We start from the raw sequence: 22,053 nt of genomic DNA, 5'->3' as shown, positions 1-22,053 counted from the left end.
CAGTGCTTTATTTTGATTCATCCTTGGGTCACCCCGTGAGACTGACAACCCGGAAGGCAGGGCCCGAAATGGAATCTAACTATTTCCAGAAGCCCAGCACATGCCGTGCCCCCGGGGCGGGGGGGGTTAATGGGACCTCGGCCGTTGTGGTCTTGCTGCTGCTTAATTCTGTAGGGCGAGCCTCCCCACGGCCTCGTCCTACCTGTGTGGACTTCCCTCTCCCCTGCAGGTGGCTGTGGTGTGGGCAACCTGACCGAGCCAGTGGCCATTTCGCTTCGGCATTGGGCTGAGGGGGCTGAACCTGTGGCAGCTTGGTGGAGCCAGGACGGGCCGGGGGGCCCCGGGGGTTGGAGCTCCGAGGGCTGCCAGCTCCGCTCCAGCCAGCCCAATGTCAGCTCTCTGCACTGCCAGCACTTGGGCAATGTGGCCGTGCTCATGGTGAGCGGAATGGGGGCTGGGAGCTCGGGAGAACCAGGCAGCTGGGAACGGGGGTGAGGTGGGGGTGAGGATGGGGCTATTCTGACCACCTGGGGCCACAGAGAACTACAGAAAGGAGAGCAGCCTCGTCGGGCCTCGTGACTGTAGGTTTCATGGGGAAATGCCCCTCTGGTCTTCCCCACACCTTTTCATCTTTCAGGAGACAGGGAGGTCCTGCCTCCACTCATGGAGAGAGATGGATCTGGAACTACCCAGCCTGGTCTTCACATCCTACACTCTCTGAGACCCAGATTGTTAAAGTGGAAAAAAAAAATCTGGGAACAGTTCTCCTTTCTGGTCACCCTCGTCACTCACTCCTGTCCAGTTCACTCTCCCTCACCACATTTTGCACCCCACTTTCCCAGATCCTGAGCAGGCTTGCAGCTGGATTATAGACAAAAACCTCCCCCTCTTTGGTCATCTCCGATATTTAGGCCGAGAAAAGTCCCCAGAGGGGCAAGAGACGAGGAGGGAGGAACTGGCCAGCGGTCGATTATTAACACTACCAGGGGCTGACTTGCTAAGAGTGGCTGTCTCAGCACTTACGTCTTTGCCCACCTGGATGGACAGGGGCCAAAGCTAAGGACCATAGCTGTCTGGGCTTGAGAAGAAGGGACGGGCCAGGACTCCATGGGGCGGCCTCTACCCCTGGCTTCCTAATACTTCCCCTGTCCTACTCTTTCCAGGAGCTGAGTGCCTTCCCCAGGGAGGTGGGGGGCCCCGGGGCGGGGCTGCACCCCGTCGTGTACCCCTGTACGGCCGTGCTGCTGCTCTGCCTCTTCTCCACCATCATCACCTACATCCTCAGCCACAGGTGGGAGCTCCTGTGGGAAGCGAGGATGTGGAGGGAAGGCTGTGGGTCTCACTGAGTACTGGCCACGTGCTTCTTTCCCAAGGGGGTCCACATGACGTTCCCGGGCTCTTGCCTAGCATTTTATTTGAAGGTCCTAGGGCTGGAAAACACATTTTGGGGGTTAAGCCCTTCCCGCCCTGGGGCCTCTATTACATTCACACACATGCACGCACACAGATATCTGCCTCCCCCTTTGCTGTCCCAATGGCCTTGAGACCCCATGGGCCTGACCTTGGGTGGGTGGCCCATTAATTAAAGACTGTTTCTGGGGCAGCTCCATCCACGTGTCCCGGAAGGGCTGGCACATGCTGCTGAACCTGTGCTTCCACATGGCCATGACCTCCGCCGTCTTTGCAGGAGGCATCACACTCACCAACTACCACATGGTCTGCCAGGCAGTAAGATGGAGAAGGGGCTGGGGTGGGGGTGGGGGGCACTCCAAGATGAGTGATGGCAGCCTAGGCACAGAGTTGGGAGGTGCAGGGGGAAAGAGGAGGACTCATGTTAATATGCCCCAGCTTCACTGTTGAGTCCAGCCCTGCTGGGGGTGGGGGCCATGGAAGTACAGGTGGTAAGAAGTAGAGAAACCAGGAGATGGGTCTTCAAAGTGGAGAGTGGGGACCTGCAATGAAGGAGAGGTCAGGGCCAGGGCAGACAGCAATGGCAGGGTTGCGAAAAGTCTCCCGAGTGGGAGAGAAGCGTGGGGTGGAAGGAGCGAGAGTGACAGCAGGAGGACCAGGGTAGAGCTGCGGGTGGGACTGTGGGAGCGGTGGGGGAGTAGCACTATGGACTGGGGCTCTGGCGTGGCTCCAGCAGTAGCCGCCCGGTCCCCCAGCCTCTGTGGCTTGACCCCGCAGGTGGGCATCACTCTGCACTACTCTTCGCTGTCCACACTGCTCTGGATGGGTGTGAAGGCCCGCGTCCTCCACAAGGAGCTCACCTGGAGAGAGCCCCCTCCCCAAGAAGGGGACGCGGCCCCACCCGCGCCCCGCCCCATGCTCCGGTACTTGCCTCCAGCTGTCAGCTTTGCAAGGGTGAAGGGCTCCCAAGGCGGGTGGAGGCCCCCACCATCTGTTCTCCCAGGGTGGAGGCAGGGCGGGTACAAGGTGCTGGGAGAGCACTCTCCCAAGACAGAAGAGGCGCAGCCCCAGGTGGCGCCAGGTTGCCCAAGGCCATGGCGTGGGTGCATCCTTAGGGCTTTTCAGGGACGACGAGGCCAGGGAAAGGAGGGACTCCAAGGGGCACTGGGTAGAGATCCTGGGAACCCACGTGGCACCCTGACTTCTGTACTGTTTCAGGTGAGAGAGCAATTCTGGCCTCTGTCCCTTAGAACAGTCAGTCATGGCCAAGTTCCCTGGGAACCTACTGAGCCTGCAAAAAATTGACAGAATTTTAAGAGGAAGAGGTTGGGACAGAGACCCCGAGTCAAGGTTTCTGAGCATCTGGCCCCAACCCCCTTGGTTCTCCATCTCTCTGACCCCCAAACCCCATTCGTTTCCAGGTTCTATCTGATCGCAGGAGGGATCCCACTCATTATCTGTGGCATCACAGCTGCAGTCAACATCCACAACTACCGGGACCACAGCCCCTAGTAAGCGTCGCTGCCTGCCTGCCCCAGACCTACCCGCCCCGACGCAGGGTGCCTTCTGCTTCACTGGCAGGGGCACCTGCAGGCCCACCCCGCCCGTGACCCAGCCCAAACCCATGCATGTTGCCTAAACCAGTGTCTGCCTTGCCACGCACCATGTGCTATCTCCCCAGCCACCCAGCCACCTGACATGCTCTCCCTCCTCATCCGCTGCCTGTGTCTCCCCTCAGCTGCTGGCTGGTGTGGCGTCCAAGCCTGGGAGCCTTCTACATCCCGGTGGCTTTGATCCTGCTGATCACCTGGATCTATTTCCTGTGTGCAGGGCTGCGCTTGCGGGGTCCTCTGGCACAGAGTCCAAAGGGGGGGACCAGCAGGGTCTCCCTGGAGACAGGGGAGGAGCTGAGGGGTTCCACCAGGCTCAGAAGCAGCGGCCCCCTCCTCAATGACTCAGGTTCCCTTCTGGCTACTGGGAGCGCTGGGGTGGTGACACCAGGGCCCCCGGAGGATGGTGACGGCCTCTATTCTCCGGGAGTCCAGCTGGGGGCGCTGGTGACCACGCATTTCCTGTACCTGGCCATGTGGGCCTGTGGGGCTCTGGCCGTGTCCCAGCGCTGGCTGCCCCGGGTGGTGTGCAGCTGCCTGTACGGGGCGGCGGCCTCCGCCCTGGGACTCTTCGTCTTCACCCACCACTGTGCCCGGCGCCGGGACGTCAGGGCCTCCTGGCGTGCTTGCTGCCCCCAGGCCTCGGCCTCCCGCGCCTCACCCCGGGCCGTGCCCGCCGCCCCAGAGGACACTTCGCCAGTATTCGGAGAGGGCCCGCCCTCCCTGAAGTCGTCCCCGAGCGGCAGCAGCGGCCACGCGCCGCCCCTGGGCCCCTGCAAACTCACCAACCTGCAGCTGGCCCAGAGTCAGGTGTGCGAGGCGGGGGTGGTGGCCCGCGGGGAAGGGGAGCTTGAGCCCACAGGCTCCCGGGGCAGCCTGGCTCCCCGCCACCCCAACAACTTGCACCACGGGCGCCGAGCGCACAAGAGTCGGGCCAAGGGGCACCGCGCGGGAGAGGCCGGCGCCAAGAACCGGGTCAAGGCACTGCGCGCGGGCGCGGCGGCCGGGGCGCCCGAGCTGCTGTCCAGCGAGAGCGGCAGCCTGCACAACAGCCCGTCCGACAGCTACCCGGGCAGCAGCCGCAACAGCCCGGGCCTGCAGCTCGAGGGTGAGCCCATGCTCACGCCGTCGGAGGGCAGCGACACGAGCGCCGCGCCGCCCCCCGATGCCGGCCGGCCGGGCCAGCGCCACAGCGCCAGTCGCGACAACCTCAAGGGCGGCGGGGCCGGCGCGCCCGAGCGGGACAGCAAGAGGCGCTCGTACCCGCTCAACGCCGCCAGTCTCAACGGCGCGCCCAAGGGGGCCAAGTACGACGACCTCGGCGGGCCGGGCGCCGACGCGGCCGGAGGCGCCTGCATGAAGACGGGGCTCTGGAAGAGCGAGACCACCGTCTAGGGCGGGGGCGGGCGACGCTGTGGGACACGCCGGCTTCTCCGGGGCCCTCAAAGACGTCCAGCGGTACGTCAGCAGGTTTGAGGGAGAGGTGCCTGGGGCTGCCGCTGGGTACACCGCTTTAGGCCCGGAGGCTGGGGAAAAGGACAGGCGGGAGGCCTGCCACTGCCAAGAGGGCCGTCTCTGGGGTAGCGACGATCCCAGGACTGCGAGCAGGACACATTTCCGTCCGAGCCCACGCTAGTTTTGGCAGTCGACTCGGTGCCGTCCAGGGTAGTGGGGGAAGGTCCTGTCGGCCTGTGGGAGGTGGGCTCCTCCTTAGGTACTCCCCACATCTTATGCGCCCTGCCTCACTGGTGGCCCTCCACCTTATCAGGAAAACACAGATGGGAGTTTGAGAACCGTGTTCTCTCCTCACTGCCCTCTGAAGTCAGCCATCTGTGCCTAGATCCTAGGGCCTCTCCCCTACCCAGCTTTCAGCCAACTAGGGGCCAGTCTAGCAGATGAGCCAGGGGACCGGGACCCACAGGTGCTGCTTTGAAGATAAACTATGCAAGAGAAGGTGAACAGTGTGAAAGGCAGCCCTGGAGATAGTGTTCTAGGGAAAAGGTGCACGATCAGGGACGGCACGTCCCACAGGAGTGGTACACAAACCCTACAGCAGGGCTTTCGAGGTGGTGGCTCGAGACGAAGCCGGGGCCGGCACCTAAGCAGCGGACTCTGCCAGATACCCAGGGGAGATCTGAGGCAAGCAGTGAGGACTGCTTAGACTTGGAGCGGAAGCAATCATGCCCTAAACCGGGCCCTGTAAACAGTGCTCTGAAGAGAGGCGCCACCACAAGGCCACAGATGGTGCTGGAGAAGCACTTACAGTTCAGTTACAAGACCCACGGCCCCAGTCTCCACCTACCAACACGAAGGGACTGAGCAAGAGCACTTCCCTGCCTCCATGAGGCCATATGTAAGAACCATTACAAGAATCTGATCTCTAGCTCCAGGTTAGGGAGAAACGTCTAAACATTGAACCGGCTTCCTGCCTCACAAAAGCCAAGCTGAATCCCCCAGGGCAGCAGGTAGGGTCCCTGCAGCTCATGTGGGGCCTGTGCCTTCACTACTTTTAAACACCAGCACCCAGATTTCCCCCAACCTAAAAAGCAACCACCAGCCTTTTATTACAGGACCCAATGAAAAGTGGAGGGAAAGCTGAGCCTGGTGAAGAGGAACAGGAAAACCAGACCTGGTCCAGGTCCCCTCTCAGTGTCCCTGTCCCCATAGTCTGATCACCAAGGCAAAAGACAAAAGGGAGGGGAGAAAACCCACACACCTTGGGATGAATCCTGTTATTTATGCTTGCTGCACAGACAATATTAGACCAGAAAAAAAAAAAAAAAGCTTCGTATTATTCTTCCACAATGCTGGCTGCTGTTTACGTACCCTGCCAATGCCTTAGCACTGGAGAGCTTTCTGCAATACGCTGGGGAAAAGGGAGGGAGGGGATGAAAAGTGCCAAAGAAAACATGTTTTTAAAAGCTCGGGTTTTATACAATAGAATGTTTTCTAGCAGATGCCTCTTGTTTTAATATATTAAAATTTTGCAAAGCCCTTTGAGCTATGTAACTTTAGTCCACCCACGGTCCTTTTCTTATGAGGTAGAGGATTTTATGACCCCGTACACGAGAACCGGCCAACGCCTGTGGATGGACACAGGGCCAAGAGCTGCCCAGTTCCCATCCTCTGAGGGCTGATACCACTTGAAATGGCAACCCAACCGCTCCACACCAGCAGGGAGGGCCCATGAGGCCCGCAGCAGCAGTGTGTCCAGTCCAAACCAGAAGCAAGCCCGACATGCCCCAACCAGTCCAGGAGGAAAGCCATCCCTCATATGACTGTGTGCACCTTCCTCTCTGGGACCGTCCCTCTCAGGGACGGGATTCTCTCCAACCCCGTTGTCCCTGCATCACTCCCGACTTCTGCTCCAGGACCCAGGGTCCAATGAACTGCAGAGCCCTTGGTTCCTTTAAATAAGAAGGAAAAACAGAACAAAACACCTCAGGGCTCACACTTATTTCTCTGAATATGACAGGCCTATGATCAAGCTGCTGTCAGAATGGTGGGAGTGCTCCCTGGAGGCACATCAGGGAGGGTTAGAAAGCCCCGTGGCAGCCTGAGCTTTCTGAAAGTCCCGGACTTCCTGAGGGGTACGCAAATACTGCTCTATTTCGCTGTCAGAAATGTCCTCATCTCCGGTGACCGTGGAGATAGGGGGTGGGGGACAGATCCGCTTTGGGGGCTTCAACATGCAAGGTGGGAGGAGAAGGGCAGGACTGGCTGGCCGCTTGCCCTCAGGCAACCTCAAGGAACTACTCGCCGCCACCTCCTCGTTTCCCTGCCCTGGCCCCTGGCCCCGTCCCTGCAGTTCCTTCTCCCCGGCTTCCTGCTCTGCCGTTCCGTCTCGAAAGGCTTTGCGGACCAATGTGCGGCGGTGCTGCAGAAGGTCGCCGATGTGCTTCACCACAGACCGTCTGTCAAGCCCCAGCACCTGCAGCCATGCCAGCTGCTCCGCCATCCGCAGCAGCACAGCCAGCAGCTCCTGCAGGCGGGATGGAGCAGGGCAGGGCAGGTCCACATCCGCCAGTTTACAAAACCGGGCAAGGGAGCATGTCAGACGCGCCGAAGGCTGCAGCGACTGCCAAGCCAGGAAGGTGGCAGCCGTGATGACGGGCAAGGGGTGCCGCCCAGTCACCAGCCACGTCTCGTCTGCCAGCTCCACCAACTGCAGTGTTCGCGATAGCAACTTCTCTTTGTCTTCCACGTATTTGGCTGGCACGGACGGGGAGGCCTGGAACAGTTTGAAGCTGAAAGAACCAAAATGAGGGTCTGGTCTCCATACCTTTGGGGGAGGGGGCTGCTCTGGCAAAGTGAGGAAAAGCAGTCCCCTCGCACCGGGAGGGCTCTTCCCTCCTCTCGGAAGACTCAAGTGCGCTGGGCAGCGCGTTCCTACAGGTGCTGAGAGAAGACCGGTGGAGTCTTCTACCTGTGCGGTGAAGGGCAGGAGAACGCGCAAGGAAGCTCATGTTTGTCAGCACCCCGGTCAGCCATATTCTGAGCGCTTCCCAAATGTTCTTTCGTCTCCTCTACACCCCATTATATGCGCTTATAGTTAAAAAAAAAACCAGCCCAGAGTCATCCAGCTAGCAAGTAACTGAGCAAACCCAGCGCCACTGGACACTGACAGCCTTTGCTTTCGACCTTATTTTTCAGAAAAAAAAGAAAAGAACACAGCTACTTAGAAAAAGAAAAAGCTTTAGCTTCTAGCTCCAGCCCCATCACTAACATCCTTTCACCCGCATTCACAGATGACCCTGCTGAGGCAGGGCCGTGGCACACAGCCACGCGGGCCACGCACAACGCAAGGGCCGCAACTCAGCAGCCCTGAGCCAAGGCTAACACCTGCTTTGCTATGGCATTAGGCTGCAGTAAGGGCAAAGGGATTTGGAAATGCCAGCAGTTTAGAACTGTGAAACGGATTTAACCTTATGATTACTAGGCACAAGGGAGGGAGAATTCGTTGCTCTCCCAATCCCTTTCGAGGGGCTTTGGTGAAAAAGAGACAGCCAAAGGTCGAAGGAGTCAGGTCTAAGGCGCACCACACCCCAGGGTTCCCAGCGGGCGGTACCTGCTACAGTACGTCTTCACCAGGTCTGCCAAGCACAGCGACGGCACATCCAGCCCCAGGAGCTTCACTATCTGCATGTAGGTGCCGGCGAACACATCCAGATCTGCGTACAACAGGGTGCAGACGGTTCCCATGGTGAGGGGCCAGTTATGCTGCCGGCACGTGACTAAGACGCAGCAGCCAACCAACACCTCCTTCTTCTGCAGCCTGGCAGCACGGATGCCTGCGTGCCGGTGTGCCTGCTGGTAGTAGGCAACGGCCGTGTCCTCAAACGTCGCCGGCAGCTGCAGAACTCGGCAGAGGTCTCTCACTCGGCGGAGACCTGAGAAAGCCCACAGTAGGAGTTAGAGGGGTCACAGGCGCTACTGGGCAGCTCCTAGCAATTTCTGCTAAACTTGCCCCTGACACCAGATGCACGAATAATGCACCTTTCTACGATGACAAGAGTGGCATTTGGTGAGGTCATTCTAAAGGCACAAAAAAATCTGTGGAAAGCGGTCACATTTCAACCCACCATTCTTTGGCGGCTGGCTTGATTCAGAGCCAAGCCAAAGTATGATCTGGGATGCGTGGTTCTACCTCTAACGCAACCCCGACAAACCCAAACTGTAAACTGAGTTCGAACCACCTCCATTCTTTACTTCTAATTACCATCCTCTTCTGCTCTACCTTACACAGTAATGCTGAAAGGAGGAAAAGCAAGAGGATGGGCTGGACCATCGACAGAATTTTCTTTAAGGTCACCGTATCACAAAAGGTTGATTCTCACCTCGTTGCTGGCTGCGACTAACTTGTTCGTTTTCCCCGGTGCTTCGGGAATAAGTTACTTCTGTAAGATAATGGACAACAAACAGCTTGTTTTGCCTTCATTCACCAGATCCCTGGCCTCTCACCACACAAAACTGGGGAGAATTCATCTCATTAGGCTCTGCTCCCTGTCTCACAGTAGGTACCCATTTTTGCACATTAAAAGTCTATCCTGTTTTCTATGTCCACAAGCATTATCAAATACAGAGACTGAGGAAGGTCAGGAATACACTAAAGTGACTTTGTTCCAAATTTTCAGCCCTCCCCCCTGTATATCCAATCCAGGCAATTCTCCTAACTGCTGACTTAGAGGGCTCCACTGGCCAGGGACTCGGGAAGCAAAGAAAAAGATGTTTTTGCCAATTAGTGCTAAAGACCACTTCGGGGTTAATAATCTGGCCGTATTTGTAAAGAACTGACCCACAACACTTCCGTCACATCCAGACTAGGTAAACTGAGTGGAACTTTCTCTTTGTTTCACTTGGTCAAAGTTTATTATACCTTCTCTCTCTCCATATAAATATATATATGGATGCCAGATACCGTACTAGGTGCTAGAAAAACAAATGAATGGCAGTCCCTGACCTCCCGCAGCTCACTCGGTCACTTTCTCCCGTAGTTTACCGCATACGTGCCAAGAGGGAGCGAAAGGAATCCGAGGACTCTGGCGTCAATCCCTCACCACCCCAGGCTATACCCACGGCCCCGGAAAGGCCGGCACAGTTACCTCGGAGGTTGCCTTCGTCGCTGAAGGTGGTAGTAAGGACCCCCTCGGTGACCACGCAGCCACAGTCTGAGCACACCAGCTGGCTCTGCGAATAGTGCGAGTCTTCCACGAGCTCAGTGGACCCGCAATCGGGGCAGCGGCCTCCGCCCGGCATCTCACAACCCAGAGCCGCGGAAGCTTTCAGGTATCTACTCCTACGTCGGCAACAGCAACAGTGGAGAAGCAGGCACTAGGAGGGGAGCCTTCTAAGCGCTGCACCCTTTTCTTCCGGCCAGAGCAACCACGGTATACGTAGGTGATTCTGTGGGCCTGCTGCGCGTCACTTCCGGTCCGTTTCTCTTTGGGCTCGGGTAGAAACATGAGCTAGGAAAGGAGGTTCCGGGTGCGGACCCCGTCTTCCCGGGTATCTGTGGTCAGTTTGACGGGGTTGAATTTGGGTGAGATTTCTACCTACGTGGACACACGTAACACACGAGAAATTGTTGCTGTTCCCGAAACTCTCCTTTCTGAAATGCTAGGGGAGTCATAGATTCTCCATTTCTCTTAGGTAACAAACGTTGATTTTGGCCATAGTACAGAGTTTGCCTAAAAGGAAGAATATTGTAGTGAGAGAGCAGGAAATTGTGTTCTACTCTCCAGAGCGGCTTTCCCGGGCGAGTTGTTTCCTCTCTTTGCAGTCTATTTTTCTCAACTATAGAGTGAGGGAGTTGAATGAAAATCCAGAGTGGCAAACACAAATGCTTTCAGAGACTAGGCAAGGATTCTCTAAGGGAGGTGGGAGTGAAGGAATATGGGGGTGGTGGGGCTTTGGGCAAACTGGAGGCTTCAAGCAGATTTAGATGTTTTTAAAAGCTGAGCTTTAAGATTCTCCAAGATTCTGGCTCCAAAGTTCCTAACTCGGTACAGTATAGATCAAAGAATCTTGAGCAAAATTGTGCCTCCAGTGATGCTATCACAGAAACCAAGCTTACACATTTAAATTCTGCATGTTATGTTTGAATAAAAACTAAAAGTCACCAAAAGAGAGTATTTTCTAAGTAAATCCTAACTGCACTCATTAAGAATGAAGATTTTAATGCTTGAAAGTTTTAGAATCAGCTATGTCTGAAAAACAAGAACATTGAGTTAACTGACAAGTACCACCAGAAGTCTGTCCCTTATGACTCCAAGAAAGCAGATGGGAGTCAGCAAGTGCCTAAAGTGTGTGTGGAGAATTTGTTTCCCAGGCTGAAAGTGAAGAATTTCAGGTAGGCTCTTGGCATTAGCAGATTTTAGGAACTGTTGTGGGCTCAATTTCAACCTTACATTGGAGGGTTGAGGTTGGAAAGGTAAGGTTCTACTGAGAATAGAAAATGATTGGACAGCTCTATGCAGAATGAATTGAGGAACAGGATGTTTTGTCAGACCTTAACAAATCAGGATACTCCCTTGAGGAATAAGATACAGTTTACAGCTGCCTTCCTTAGAAGACTAATAAATTATGCATTCTAGAGCATTTTCAAAATAAAAAGTGGAGCTTATTAGTCTGAAGAGACAGGTGACACAATGACCATGTACCCAGAGAGTCTTCAGAGGATTTGAGCCTCAAGAAGAACGGGATCTGATCGACAAGGCTGTAGGTGCTTTTGAAACAGCTGTAATCAGTGGTCAGGTACACAGGATTCCCTGAATGCCTAACGAGACTGAGTTCCCTGGACCACAGTGGGGAAGCAGGGCATTTCTGACACAAAGATTGCATTTTGTCTATAATCCAAGCATCAGCTCTCTCTGCTTCAGATGTCACTTACCTCTAGTAGAAAGTGGAAAAGAGGTGCTGTGCCTTACAAGAATTGTCCATTCAGCAGAAGCCCCTCTGGATCACAAGTTCCTCCCCTCTGCTCACAGCTATTCCAGAAACCTCCCCTGCTTTCCTACTGCACAACAGAATTCCCTGCACCTCGGACCTCAGTGAGCTGGCAGGATGCTGTTCCACTGACCAGCTGTTAGTTGACCTGTGAACACAAAGCAGCCCGATTTCCATTTTCTCGTTTTCCACACCAGCATCACGAGACCATCAATGCACCTTGCCAAAGGGTTGAGGAACTTAAGGTGATTGTAATAGAAATGAAAATATGTTTGTAAAATGGGAAATTTCATAAGACTCTCCTCACAGTTCAAGAGGAAAGCATTAAGAAAAACAAGCAAACCAAACCAAAATACCTTCAAAAGCTGTCAGCCCCTTCTTTTCCAGTTTCTGTCCTTGATACCCAAACCTAAAGACACCACGCCTTCCCCAGGAGATTGCTTTCTCAGAGCATAGAACCTCTTCTCCTTTTCAGGGAAGTCCCACCTACTATCACAGGACTTATCACACTGGGGCATTCACTCCCTCCCCCCAACCAAGGGACGCAGTGATCCCCAACAGTCCATTCCCTTACCTTTGAATTACTCGTTCTAGTCCCACCCCACGAGGGGGCGTCAGCACAACAGCTTTGGGTGGGCACTGGCATTCCAAGTCCCCTTTCTTTTTTTTTTTTTATATAATTTTTTTTAAAGATTTTATTTATTTATTCGACAGAGACAGAGACAGCCAGCGAGAGAGGGAACACAAGCAGGGGGAGTGGGAGAGGAAGAAGCAGGCTCATAGCGGAGGAGCCCGATGTGGGGCTCGATCCCATAACGCCAGGATCACGCCCTGAGCTGAAGGCAGACGCCCAACCGCTGTGCCACCCAGGTGCCCCTCAAGTCCCCTTTCTTCTAGACTTGCCCACTACTGTGAGGTATGCGATAAGGATTTGCTTGCGGCTACCTAGCAGATAAATATTGAGACACACTTGTCTGCTTGTGAGTGCACACACACAGCCGTCAGAGTCATCCATTAGTTATAGACAGTACCGTCGACATCCCAATTGGGGTGGAGAAATATGTCTCCAAAAGCAACATAATTGCACTGGGAGTGCGTCTTCACGTTATCATACAGAACAGCATCAGACTCCTCTCATCCCCGATTTTGTGCAGATCTTGACCCTAACTGCGATTTAAAAAAAAAAAGTGGGATTTTATTAGAATCCTCTACCCATGATAGAAGCCATAAAATTCTGCTTTCCCCAACATCACTCATTATAAAGTGGAAGAGCGGCTTTATGATCCTCCAACCAGCACCTCTAAGGGGTAGAGAGGAGGGATTCTCTTGTAGTCATCAGTGTGTGATACCATCAGAGAGCCAGGCCCTCAGATGCAGGCTGGGAGGTAGGCAGGACCCAGGCCAGAAGATGGCGCACTCTATTAAGACTTGTACGTCGAGGGGCCCCTGGTTGGCTCAGTCACCTGGCTGGCTCAGTCGGTAGAGTACGTGACTCTTGATCTTGGGGTTGTGAGTTGGGGCCCCATGTTGGGGGGTAAATTGTACTCAAAATTTTTAAAAAAATAATAAAAAAAAGACTTGTAAGTCTGGGGTTCTCTACTTTCTCAGGAAGAAATTGATTTATTTAGGAAATGGATTTGCCTTCCTCTGGAAATCAGGACAGACACAACATCCTTGGTGCCCTTCCTGCCACTACAGACTCTTCTAAGAATTACCATCATTCAGTGATAGTGATGATCTGTTTACCAGGCGTTCCTCAAACCCCTCTCCCCCACGCCAGCCCCCCAGCTTGTGAAACTGGAATCATGTTTCTTGTCTCTGTATCACCAGTGCCCACATGGTGCCTGGCACACAGGCTTTTGGCATGCCGAGTGCCCAGAATGTGGGGGATTGAAAACTCCTGGGGAGGGGAGGCTTTTGGAAAGGCTGTGCCAGCCACAGTCCAGATGTGAAATACTGACCTCAAGCGCAGAGAGGAAGGGGAAGCAGAAGAAGGGTTTTCTGATGGACAGGGAAGATACTGACGGTGTGGGATGGAAAGGAAGCTCTCACCAATCCTCCCTCGGTTAGATGTGCGTACTCGAGTTAGTTGTTCGCCTGTCTGGCTCTCCCTCCACTTGCAAGTCTCTGTGGGCATGACGTGGCTCTCCCGGCCCCGTGTGGGGAGCCCCTCCTACAGTGAGGGCTGGCCCTCAGCAAAGAGCTAGTCAACTCCCGTGACTACCTGTCCCCGGTGCCTGTCAGGAGCAACAAATAGACTAAATTTCTCAGAGGCAAGAGGATTCTGATTGAAAATAAGTAACCGGGGAGAGCTGGTCCGCCACAGGTCCTTAATCTGGCCTCACCCCTGGGCTCCTCCCAGCTCAGTTGACTGAAACATTGTCACTCTAAACCAGTTTCACTCGGAGCGCCGAGGACACTCTGTCCTTGTCACACTAAGCCAGGCCACGGCTCAGGCCGTGCAGTCCCTTCTGACTGGATTTCCTTCCCATCACCTCAGCTCTTTGGTGAATACTCCTTCCCCTCTACCGCTCATGGTGAGACCGCCGTGGCATAGAGCACGGTTGGGATGACCTAAAGCCTGGCACCAGCCAACTTCCCTGGCTCATCTCCACTGTGCCCTTTTGCGTGGCTCATCCACCCCCACTACCCACTTTGCCTTTCCCGGGCTGAGGATTAATGTGTTCAATTTCTTGAACCCCTAGGAACAAAGGCATCTGATAACTCGAAGAAGGTGGTCACAGGCTGCCCAGACTAAGAGCGTGAATACCACCCAGTTTACTTACCTGGAACTTCCCTCCCCAGGGAGGCTGCGGCTTCGCTGGGCTCATCTTGAGGGGAAATTGAGTCACATCATCTTCCCTGCCTGCTCCAATCCTCTAGCATTCCAAGAGAATCAGAACAGTATCTCCTTGACTTCCAAAGTGACCCTAGACTAGGGGTGAGCAAACTCTTTCTGTAAAGAGCCAGACAGCAAATATTTAGGCTTGGCAGGTGATAAGGTCTCTGTTACAACTACTCAGGTCTACACCAGCCATAGACCATGACGTAAACGAATGAGCATGGCTGTATTCCAGAACTACTGTGTGGACACTGAGACAAATTTCATGTCATTTTCATGGGTCATGAAATATTGTTATTTTGACTTTTCTGTTTAAAAATGTAAAAATGCCGGTATTCAGTGTGGTGTTGTTGACAGGTGGTCATCATTCCATACATTAGATCCCCAGACTCATTGATTTGATGTTTTAAAAAAAATAAAAATCATTCTTGCCTCAAGGGCCATACAAAACCAGGAGGCAGGCCATACGTGCTGACCTCCGCTCTTGATGTCCAGGTCAGACAGATGAGCAGTTCAAATCCATTCTTAAGTACTCACTCTGTGACCCTAGGGGAACTAAAGTTCTGACGCCTAAGACTCAGTTTCCTCATCTGCATAATGGAGCTATTATCTACTTTGATGAGGATTAGAAAGAGTACCTGTTTGTGCTTAGCGAATAGTAATCATGCAGGAAACCAGCCTTCCTTTTGCAGTCAAGGCTCAGCCTGAGGTTCACTTGCTGGGCGCAGACAGAAGCAGCTTTCTCTCACCTCTGTGAGGGCTTACCAATGACACCTGGGTGACTCTTTCCAGGGCTCTGATACAGGTTTCCGTGTACAATAGCCGAACACTGAGAGGCTGAGGACGGTGTCCCTCAGCAGTGTTTGGGCCGTTGGAGCGCGCTGGCCCCACAGAGCCCAAGGAAGCCTGTTTTGAATGCAAAGAGAAAGCTCCTGCCTTCCCAGGAGGGCAGGACTGCAGAGTCCCCAAGGTGACACCCAAAGAGAAGCCAAGAGAACAGGGTCCATCTGCTTAGAGCCTGGATTCCAGGGCCAAGGGACCCTGTGATGTTTGGGCCACAGCTGAGGAGTCCTACCCAAACCCTGTGGCTGTTTTCCCTGGGGGTGGGGGGGTGGGGGATGGGGCCGGAAGTAACCTGGATTGTGTCTGCAGCCACCAGGGCTCGTGTGTGTGTGTGTGTGTGTGTGTGTGTGTGTGTGTGTGTGTGTGTGTCTGAGGGGCAGCGGGAGGGGTTGGTTGGCTGGGGCACCTTCTCCCCCAGAATCACTGTCTGTCCCTGTTGCAGAACAGTATCCAAAGGCATGCAGAAATGTTCAAAGCAATCCCTGCTGTGCACTGCCTGTTCCCATCGTCATTTTAAAATGTATCTAAATACGTAAGACATGGGGATGCGCGGCGGAGGGAGTATAGTGAATACCGTCGGAGCTGTAGATGGAGACAGCTGGGAACTGGACCGACCGTGGTGATCACTCGGTAAGGTATACAAATGTCGAATCACTATGTTGTACACCTGAGACAAATATAATAGTGGAGGTCAAGTACGCCTCAATTTTAAAAAATCCAAATTAAATCTCTTTAAAAAAAATTAAGTGTATCTGTTTGCATGAGGGGGGAACATGCCAGGCAGGGAATCAAAATAAAAATGGTTAGTTACCTCACTGTAGTGGGGAATTTAGAATCTTTTTCCTGAGAATAAGCACGTATGACGTTACTTTGAAATATCTACAGACCAAGGGAGTGGACAACGGAGTGGAGGGGGACAGGAGATGACACACTCCTTCAGAGGCAGACGAGGAGAGGCCTTTACACTGACTGAGAAGCCAAGACAGGAACCTGAAGGGACCAGACAGGAGTGGGCGATTTCCCAGGGGAGGGCTTTTTTTTCTTTTCCTTAAGCTGAATCTGGAGGGCTGCTCTCACATCACTTTACATGCTGGCCCCACTGTTGACCACCAGTTGGGGTTACCAGGGAGGCCTCAGGGGAGCTCCCCTATCCCACCCGGGGGGCTTCACAGGCTCTGCCTGCCTCTGTCCCTCTACAGTGTGACTTTTGTCACCGAGCAAGAAAAAATGTTTCCTCCCTTTCAAGAGTTTGGGGCCCTTGGAGCACGGACTATGGTTCGGAGGCAGACAGACCTCTCACCTCATCAGGAAAGGCTCAGAGTTCCGGGAGAGCTGAGCTCAGGAGAAGATTCTCAGTGCTTCCCTAATACCCTCTCAGGGTGTGTGTATATATATATACTCAGAATATTTAAATACTCAGAAATGAATAAACAAAGTTGACTGAACCAGGGATTTGGCTCCCAGACCTGGGGCAGTCTGAAGCCAACCTGAATTTAAATCGTGTCCCCACAGTGAAACTTTTACTCTCTAGGAAATCGGGGGTGGGGGTGGGGGAGTGGAGGGATCAAGGAAGGGACCCTGTTCATATGCTCAGCCAAAAGTGCCCGGTGCCAAGGAAAAGGTGGCAGCTCTTCGCAGTGGGGGCAGAAAATTCAACTGATGTTCTTCTGGTAAATGCCATGGTCCCTGCAGGGCAAGATGAGGGACATGTCACAGGGATCAGAGATGCCCCATCCTCTGCAGGAGAAAGGACATTGGGACCTCTGGGCACCAGGCAAGGTGGCAGCCACAGGAATCCAGGTGAGAGGCGCTCATGAGGTGACTCCTGGTCACTTCCCAGGAAAGGTTTTCCAGGCGACAGAAGACATTTTTATTGCACCCACATGAAAGTACAGACACAAATCTTTGGAAAGTAGTACCATTTTATTTAGTGTTGTAGAAATTTCAGGTTACTTCTTAAAAACAAAACCAAAGAAATTAAAAACTCCCAAACTAACACAACAGGCAATCCTTTTATGATCCAAAAATGCCGGGCGACCTTTCAGTCGGAGGGTGGAAGAGGTCAAGTTAGTAGCTCATATAACAGACACTGAGAAACCACAGAGTGGAGGTCGGTAGGACTACTAGGAGACCAAGTTCTCCACCGAAGGCAGTTAACCTGTCAGCCTTGAGAGGTCATTCATTCATAGTTCTCAAAAAGAAAAGAAAAAGATGGAGTGGGAGAAGGGACTCAGGGAGGGAAGATCCTCCCTAGTTTAACAGTAAATTGCCTCCAGCCTTCAATTCGGTATGTGGCTGAGGGTCTGGGTCCTCCTGCCTCTCTGCCCTTTTGAGCTCCCGCTGTTAGCAAAGCTGGAAACCACACACACACACACACACACACACACACACACACACACGCTCCCTATTCGAGTGCACACACCTCCACTCAGGGTCAACAGCTCTTCCGCATGGCAAAGGGCAGACTTTCTCATTCCTGCATTCTGATGTGTTAACACACAGGGATAAAATGGAGGGCAGGAAACCTGTCAAAGTCCAAGGAATGAGATGATAGGAAATAGGCAAAGGACTGACATTTTTTCAGGAGGCTGACCTCCAACCGAAGTTCACTGCAAGGTGTTCAGTGTTTTAATCTGATGCTTCCCGAAAGTACTGACTGCTCCTTCTGGAGGCAGCCAGGCAAGGCCAGGACAGAGCTGCTCCTGCTTCCCCAGAACACAGCTTCCTCCCAGCGTCCTTCAGTCAGGTTCGCAGTTAGAGCAGCGGCAGGCAAGTCCCAACTCTCCTCGTGTAGGTGGGTACGCGCCCTCCGACACGTGCCAGGCAGAGGCGCCCCAAGGCTCTGATTCACCAACCCCCGCTAATGGCTCAGGGCAGACTGAAGCTTTTCCTGGATAAAGCCTCCCCCCAGGCAGAGTCCTCAAGGATAGTCATGACCTCACACCCCCCAGGCTAGCTACCTCGAGACGTGTTGCGGGAATGCTATAAATTGGATTTTTCTTTCCCAGCAGTGGTAGGAGCCAGACACCCTTGAAGTGAATTGTCCTTCATTCCCCAGAGTCTCCAAGTGGCACTTCAGAGCACAGGAATTCCCTCTTCCACCCAGACGTCCCTCTCAAACACTGACCGAGTTACGCACCCGAGGTCCTAGCCGCAGACAGGATCTCCAGACCAAGCACCAGCTCGTCTAAGGAGCAATCATTCAGAGCACGCCTGCCCCCCTGCCCTTGGGTTATCACAGTCAGAATACGTTTTTAAGTAAAAAACCTATTGCAGAACGAATATATACATGTACGTTCTCAGAGTTGAGGTGAATATATGGTTCTCTTTATAGGTATGTAAATAACTCTCACAGCACTGCAAAAATACAAGTCGTCTGGAAAGTTTACAGCGGTCTCCACTACTGTATGAGAGTATTAAATAAAACAGCTAGAGATAATCAAAAGCTGATTAATCAAGTTACAGTATCACCCTTTAGATTAAAGTGCTCCAACATAACTAACATTGCAGCAAACGTGTGGTCCTGAAAACGGGTTCTGCTGCCAACCGTCCTGCCTCTTACCCTCCATAGAACAAGAACGTACAGAGAAGGGACCCCAATCTCCTAACTGTTGTGGCCTCAAGCCCTGCCCACCGCACTGGCCTGGGATCTTCTTCCCCCCTGGAGAGAGGTCAAGGTTTGATAAGGTTTTGTCACAACCAGGAGGAAAAAAAAATGAGCAACACAGAAACATTCTAATTCCAGTATTAGGTTCCCAACAATGAAACTACCTGAGGAATCCAACCCGGGGCTATTAGTTCAGAAGTGTCTTAGCTTTAAAAAAAAAAAAAAAAAAAGGTGTGTTCTTCTAGATTTAAAAATACAGCCAACCAAAACAAAGTGTTCTCTTCTTGCTGTTCGTAATTTTATAACAAGGGTAGGCGGGAAGTGCTAGAAAGTGTTGCTGAGGAAATCGGGGAGCCAAGCCAAGGCACTGAGGAGAGCAGGCCACAGGAGTCCTACTGAGATCATTCCATACCTGATGGAACCAAGGTAGTAAATGCTTGGGCCACCCGATCCCTTCTCAAGGCACTGACGAGGCCACTCGAGCCAGCAGGAAGCCGGCTGCCGGGAGACTTTGACCAACCCCCACTGAGTGAGTGCAAAGGGACCAGACTCCCTCTTCTACGTCTCAGTGTCCACAGACAGGCCCCACGGATCGGTCAGGAGCACACTGTAAGGCTAAAGACTAGTGGCAGCTGGGGTTCAGAAAAGGCAGCTGGTTCAAAATCTACAAGGCACACTCGGAGGCTCTCTTTAAACTCCCCTGCTTCGGTCAAATCAACAAGACCAAGTCCAAGAAGCCCAGAAGGTTTACACGGTATCGAAACTTAGCACCTGCAGCCAAACGCCATCCTGACCTCCTCAAAAGCCAAGCAAGGGTGTGCCCGGTCCTTCTCATTTCACCCCACACCTTACTGATGGGGTGGGGTGGGGGTGGGAGGACGTAGTTTTAAATGTCAATATCGAAGAAAGAAAATCCCAATGTTAACTACACGAGTAGCCCTGCGCCATCTGAATCTCTGGGCCGGGAGCAGATCTTATGACCACATCTCTGGTCAGAGCATAAAATATTTACAATATAGTTAAAGGCACAGTGGCATTTAAAAATAAAACCCTGGGAATGTACAGTAAAAGATTCACTGTAATAATTAACCTGGCTTCAGTTGGTGGAACTGACTCCTGCCAGATAACACGCAAGGGAGGCAGCTGGTGAGTTTGAGCCTGTAAGCTGGTTATCGGGCACACGGAGTCCTTGGCCTCAGGAGCAGGTGGAAACAAACTCACAAAATCGTCTCTCTCCTAGGCTGACGATTCACATCTTTCCTGCCTTTTTGCCGGCCTGAGCCGGAATGCGGAGGATGTTGGGGGTTTCTTCCATGACCCTGACGAGCAGATTGTCAATGTAGTCCTCCAGTTCGCGAACCTGAAACTCCTTCTTGCTTATCGTCTCCTTCTGTTTGAGGACCAACTGGATCAGCTCATCGTGGGTTAGCTGTGCGTAAGCAAAGGCGGGGTCCGAGGGGTTGTATTTCTTTAGAAGGGGAGAGAAGGGGGAGAAAAAGTGGTAAAGTCAGCAAAGAAGGCAAACATCGAAAAGAAATATAAAAGAGGAAAATATTATTAGCAATCGGAGTCTCCTGGGAACGTGTTTTCAGTTCAGGGGGAAAACCGGTTTATTGACAAAGTGGTCTGTTAAGGACCAGAGAGTAAATATTTTAGGCTTTGCAGGCCGCACGTGGCCTGTGTTGTCTGTTCTTTGTTGTTTCATGTGTTCATTCTGTTTTATGACTTTTTAAAAATGTAAAAACCATACTTGATCCTTGGCTCATAGGCTACAAACCCCTCGATTAGACTCTGGATCTGAGGTTTCGGGAAATGTAATGATTGGAGGTCTCTGAACACTACGAGCCGGCACAACGAAATATCGATACGAAGCCGAGAGCCCCAAGCGAAGGTGGCCCGTGAAGAAATCCCTGTGACAGAAGGTGCGGGAGACGATGCTCGCCCATCAGCACCCCACGCAGCTGTCATCCCGGACCACTTGCTACTTCCTCGGCTACCCTCAGAAGGATTCCACTGGCACTCAGAGACCCCCCTTTCAGTCATGTGCTACTCAAGAAATATGCAGAGTCAGAGCTAAGTGCCACCACAGCGCACCACGCGGTCCTCACGCTCAGACATCATGGCGGCCAGTGCCAGGGCCGGGTGGCGCCACTCGTGCCAAGAGCAGGAGCCCTACGGAGTTACTCCAGCAGCATTTATAATCTGGGATGACTGGGGTCCAGCTGCAAAGTGACCAGGCCCACACCGTGAAGAAATGGTACCGAGGAAATGGTGCGACATGGTACCAAGTCTCCAGTTGGAGAAGCTAAGTCAAGAGCAGAATCGTCATTCCCTCTTTCGATGACAGCACGACAGAAGGAGCTGCCCGTACACTAGCCAGAAATCAGAGAGAAAGCCCACCCGTCTTGTCCTGGCTCGGAAGGAAAGCACAGGGCTCGCAGTCCCGGCTTCGAAGCACATGCCATCTCCATGCACGGAGCGGGTTTTCACCCAACACAGACTGCACAGGAACAGGCGAGATGTTGGACCACTTTTTCGAAAAACCACTTCTCCCTTAATCCTTTTGTTGCTTTTGTTCTTTAACTTGTTGAAGGCACACATTCCTCTGGACCTCAATCACCCTATTAGTAATTCTAAAACCATCTTCCACCAAAAAAGTGGAGTGTCTAGAAAAGGATTCCGGAGACTGGTTGTACAAGGCGAGTGTACGTGACACGACTGATCTGGACACTTAAAAATGCTTATGATCCCTCGTGCACGGCTGCTGGGAATGCAAGCTGGTACAGCCACTGTGGAAAACAGTACGGAGGCTCCTTAAAAAATTAAAAACAGAATTGATCCAGTAATCCTGCTACTAGGTATTTACCCAAAGAATACAAAAACACTAATTCGAAAAGATACATGCACCCCTATGCCTGTTGCATTATTTATAAGAGCTGAACTATGGAAGCAGTCCAAGTGTCCCTCGACTGATGAATGGATAAAGAAGTGGTACGTACACACACACACACACACACACACACTGGAATATTACTCAGCCATAAAAGAACGACATCTCGCCATTTGCAACAACGTGGATGGATCTAGAGAGTATTATGTTAAGCAAAATAAGTCAGTCTGAGAAAGACAAATACCACAGGATTCCATTCATATGGGGAATTTAAGAAACAAAACAGATGGACAAAGAAAAAAAAAGAGACAAACCAAGAAACAGACTCTTAACTGTAGCGAACAAACTGATGGTTACCACAGGGGAGGTTGGGGGAGGGGGTGAAACAGGTGAGGAGAATGAAAAA

General features: G+C 52.7%; 3 protein-coding genes across 4 annotated transcripts in view; 1 reads left to right on the top strand and 2 right to left on the bottom strand.

The window, feature by feature from the left end:
• The window catches only part of ADGRA2 (adhesion G protein-coupled receptor A2), a 35,007-nt gene extending 28,993 nt beyond the window's left edge, over positions 1–6,014 (top strand). The window contains exons 14-19 of the mRNA XM_045779243.2: positions 230–438; positions 1,164–1,291; positions 1,605–1,728; positions 2,188–2,333; positions 2,832–2,921; positions 3,149–6,014. Of these exons, the coding sequence (XP_045635199.2) occupies positions 230–438; positions 1,164–1,291; positions 1,605–1,728; positions 2,188–2,333; positions 2,832–2,921; positions 3,149–4,415 (1,964 nt within the window). The 3' untranslated portion in view covers positions 4,416–6,014. The remainder of the gene's footprint in view (positions 1–229; positions 439–1,163; positions 1,292–1,604; positions 1,729–2,187; positions 2,334–2,831; positions 2,922–3,148) is intronic.
• A 447-nt stretch (positions 6,015–6,461) lies between these two features.
• BRF2 (BRF2 general transcription factor IIIB subunit) lies at positions 6,462–10,352 on the bottom strand. Its single transcript, XM_045779244.2, has 4 exons — positions 9,623–10,352; positions 8,858–8,917; positions 8,089–8,410; positions 6,462–7,267 (listed from the first exon to the last, which is right to left on the bottom strand). Exons 1-4 carry the CDS (start codon positions 9,774–9,776, stop codon positions 6,547–6,549), a joined length of 1,257 nt encoding a protein of 418 aa, XP_045635200.2. The 5' UTR covers positions 9,777–10,352; the 3' UTR covers positions 6,462–6,546.
• Positions 10,353–17,054: 6,702 nt separating this feature from the next.
• RAB11FIP1 (RAB11 family interacting protein 1) overlaps positions 17,055–22,053 on the bottom strand; it is a 30,850-nt gene continuing 25,851 nt past the window's right edge. Inside the window, exon 6 of one of the 2 annotated variants that reach the window (XM_045779246.2) lies at positions 17,055–20,225. In XM_045779246.2, coding sequence (XP_045635202.2) covers positions 20,007–20,225 — 219 coding nt within the window. In that variant the 3' untranslated portion in view covers positions 17,055–20,006. The remainder of the gene's footprint in view (positions 20,226–22,053) is intronic. The other variant, XM_045779247.2, reaches the window with a different exon arrangement.

The sequence above is a fragment of the Ursus americanus genome, chromosome 27 (assembly GCF_024610735.1).
Source record: "Ursus americanus isolate L20-20 chromosome 27, mUrsAme1.1.p, whole genome shotgun sequence".
Lineage (NCBI taxonomy): Eukaryota > Metazoa > Chordata > Mammalia > Carnivora > Ursidae > Ursus > Ursus americanus.
The sequence above is the reverse complement of the archived record's forward strand: the minus strand, read 5'-3'. Positions and strand labels throughout refer to the sequence as shown.

Coding starts and splice junctions, on each gene's coding strand:
- BRF2 (XM_045779244.2), bottom strand. CDS start 9,776: ATGCCGGGCGGAGGCCGCTGCCCCGATTGCGGGTCCACTGAGCTCGTG. Junction 8,411..8,857: donor TAGTCGCAGCCAGCAACGAG/GTGAGAATCAAC, acceptor GGGCTTTCTCAG/GTCTCCGCCGAGTGAGAGAC. Junction 7,268..8,088: donor GTGAAGACGTACTGTAGCAG/GTACCGCCCGCT, acceptor TGGTTCTTTCAG/CTTCAAACTGTTCCAGGCCT.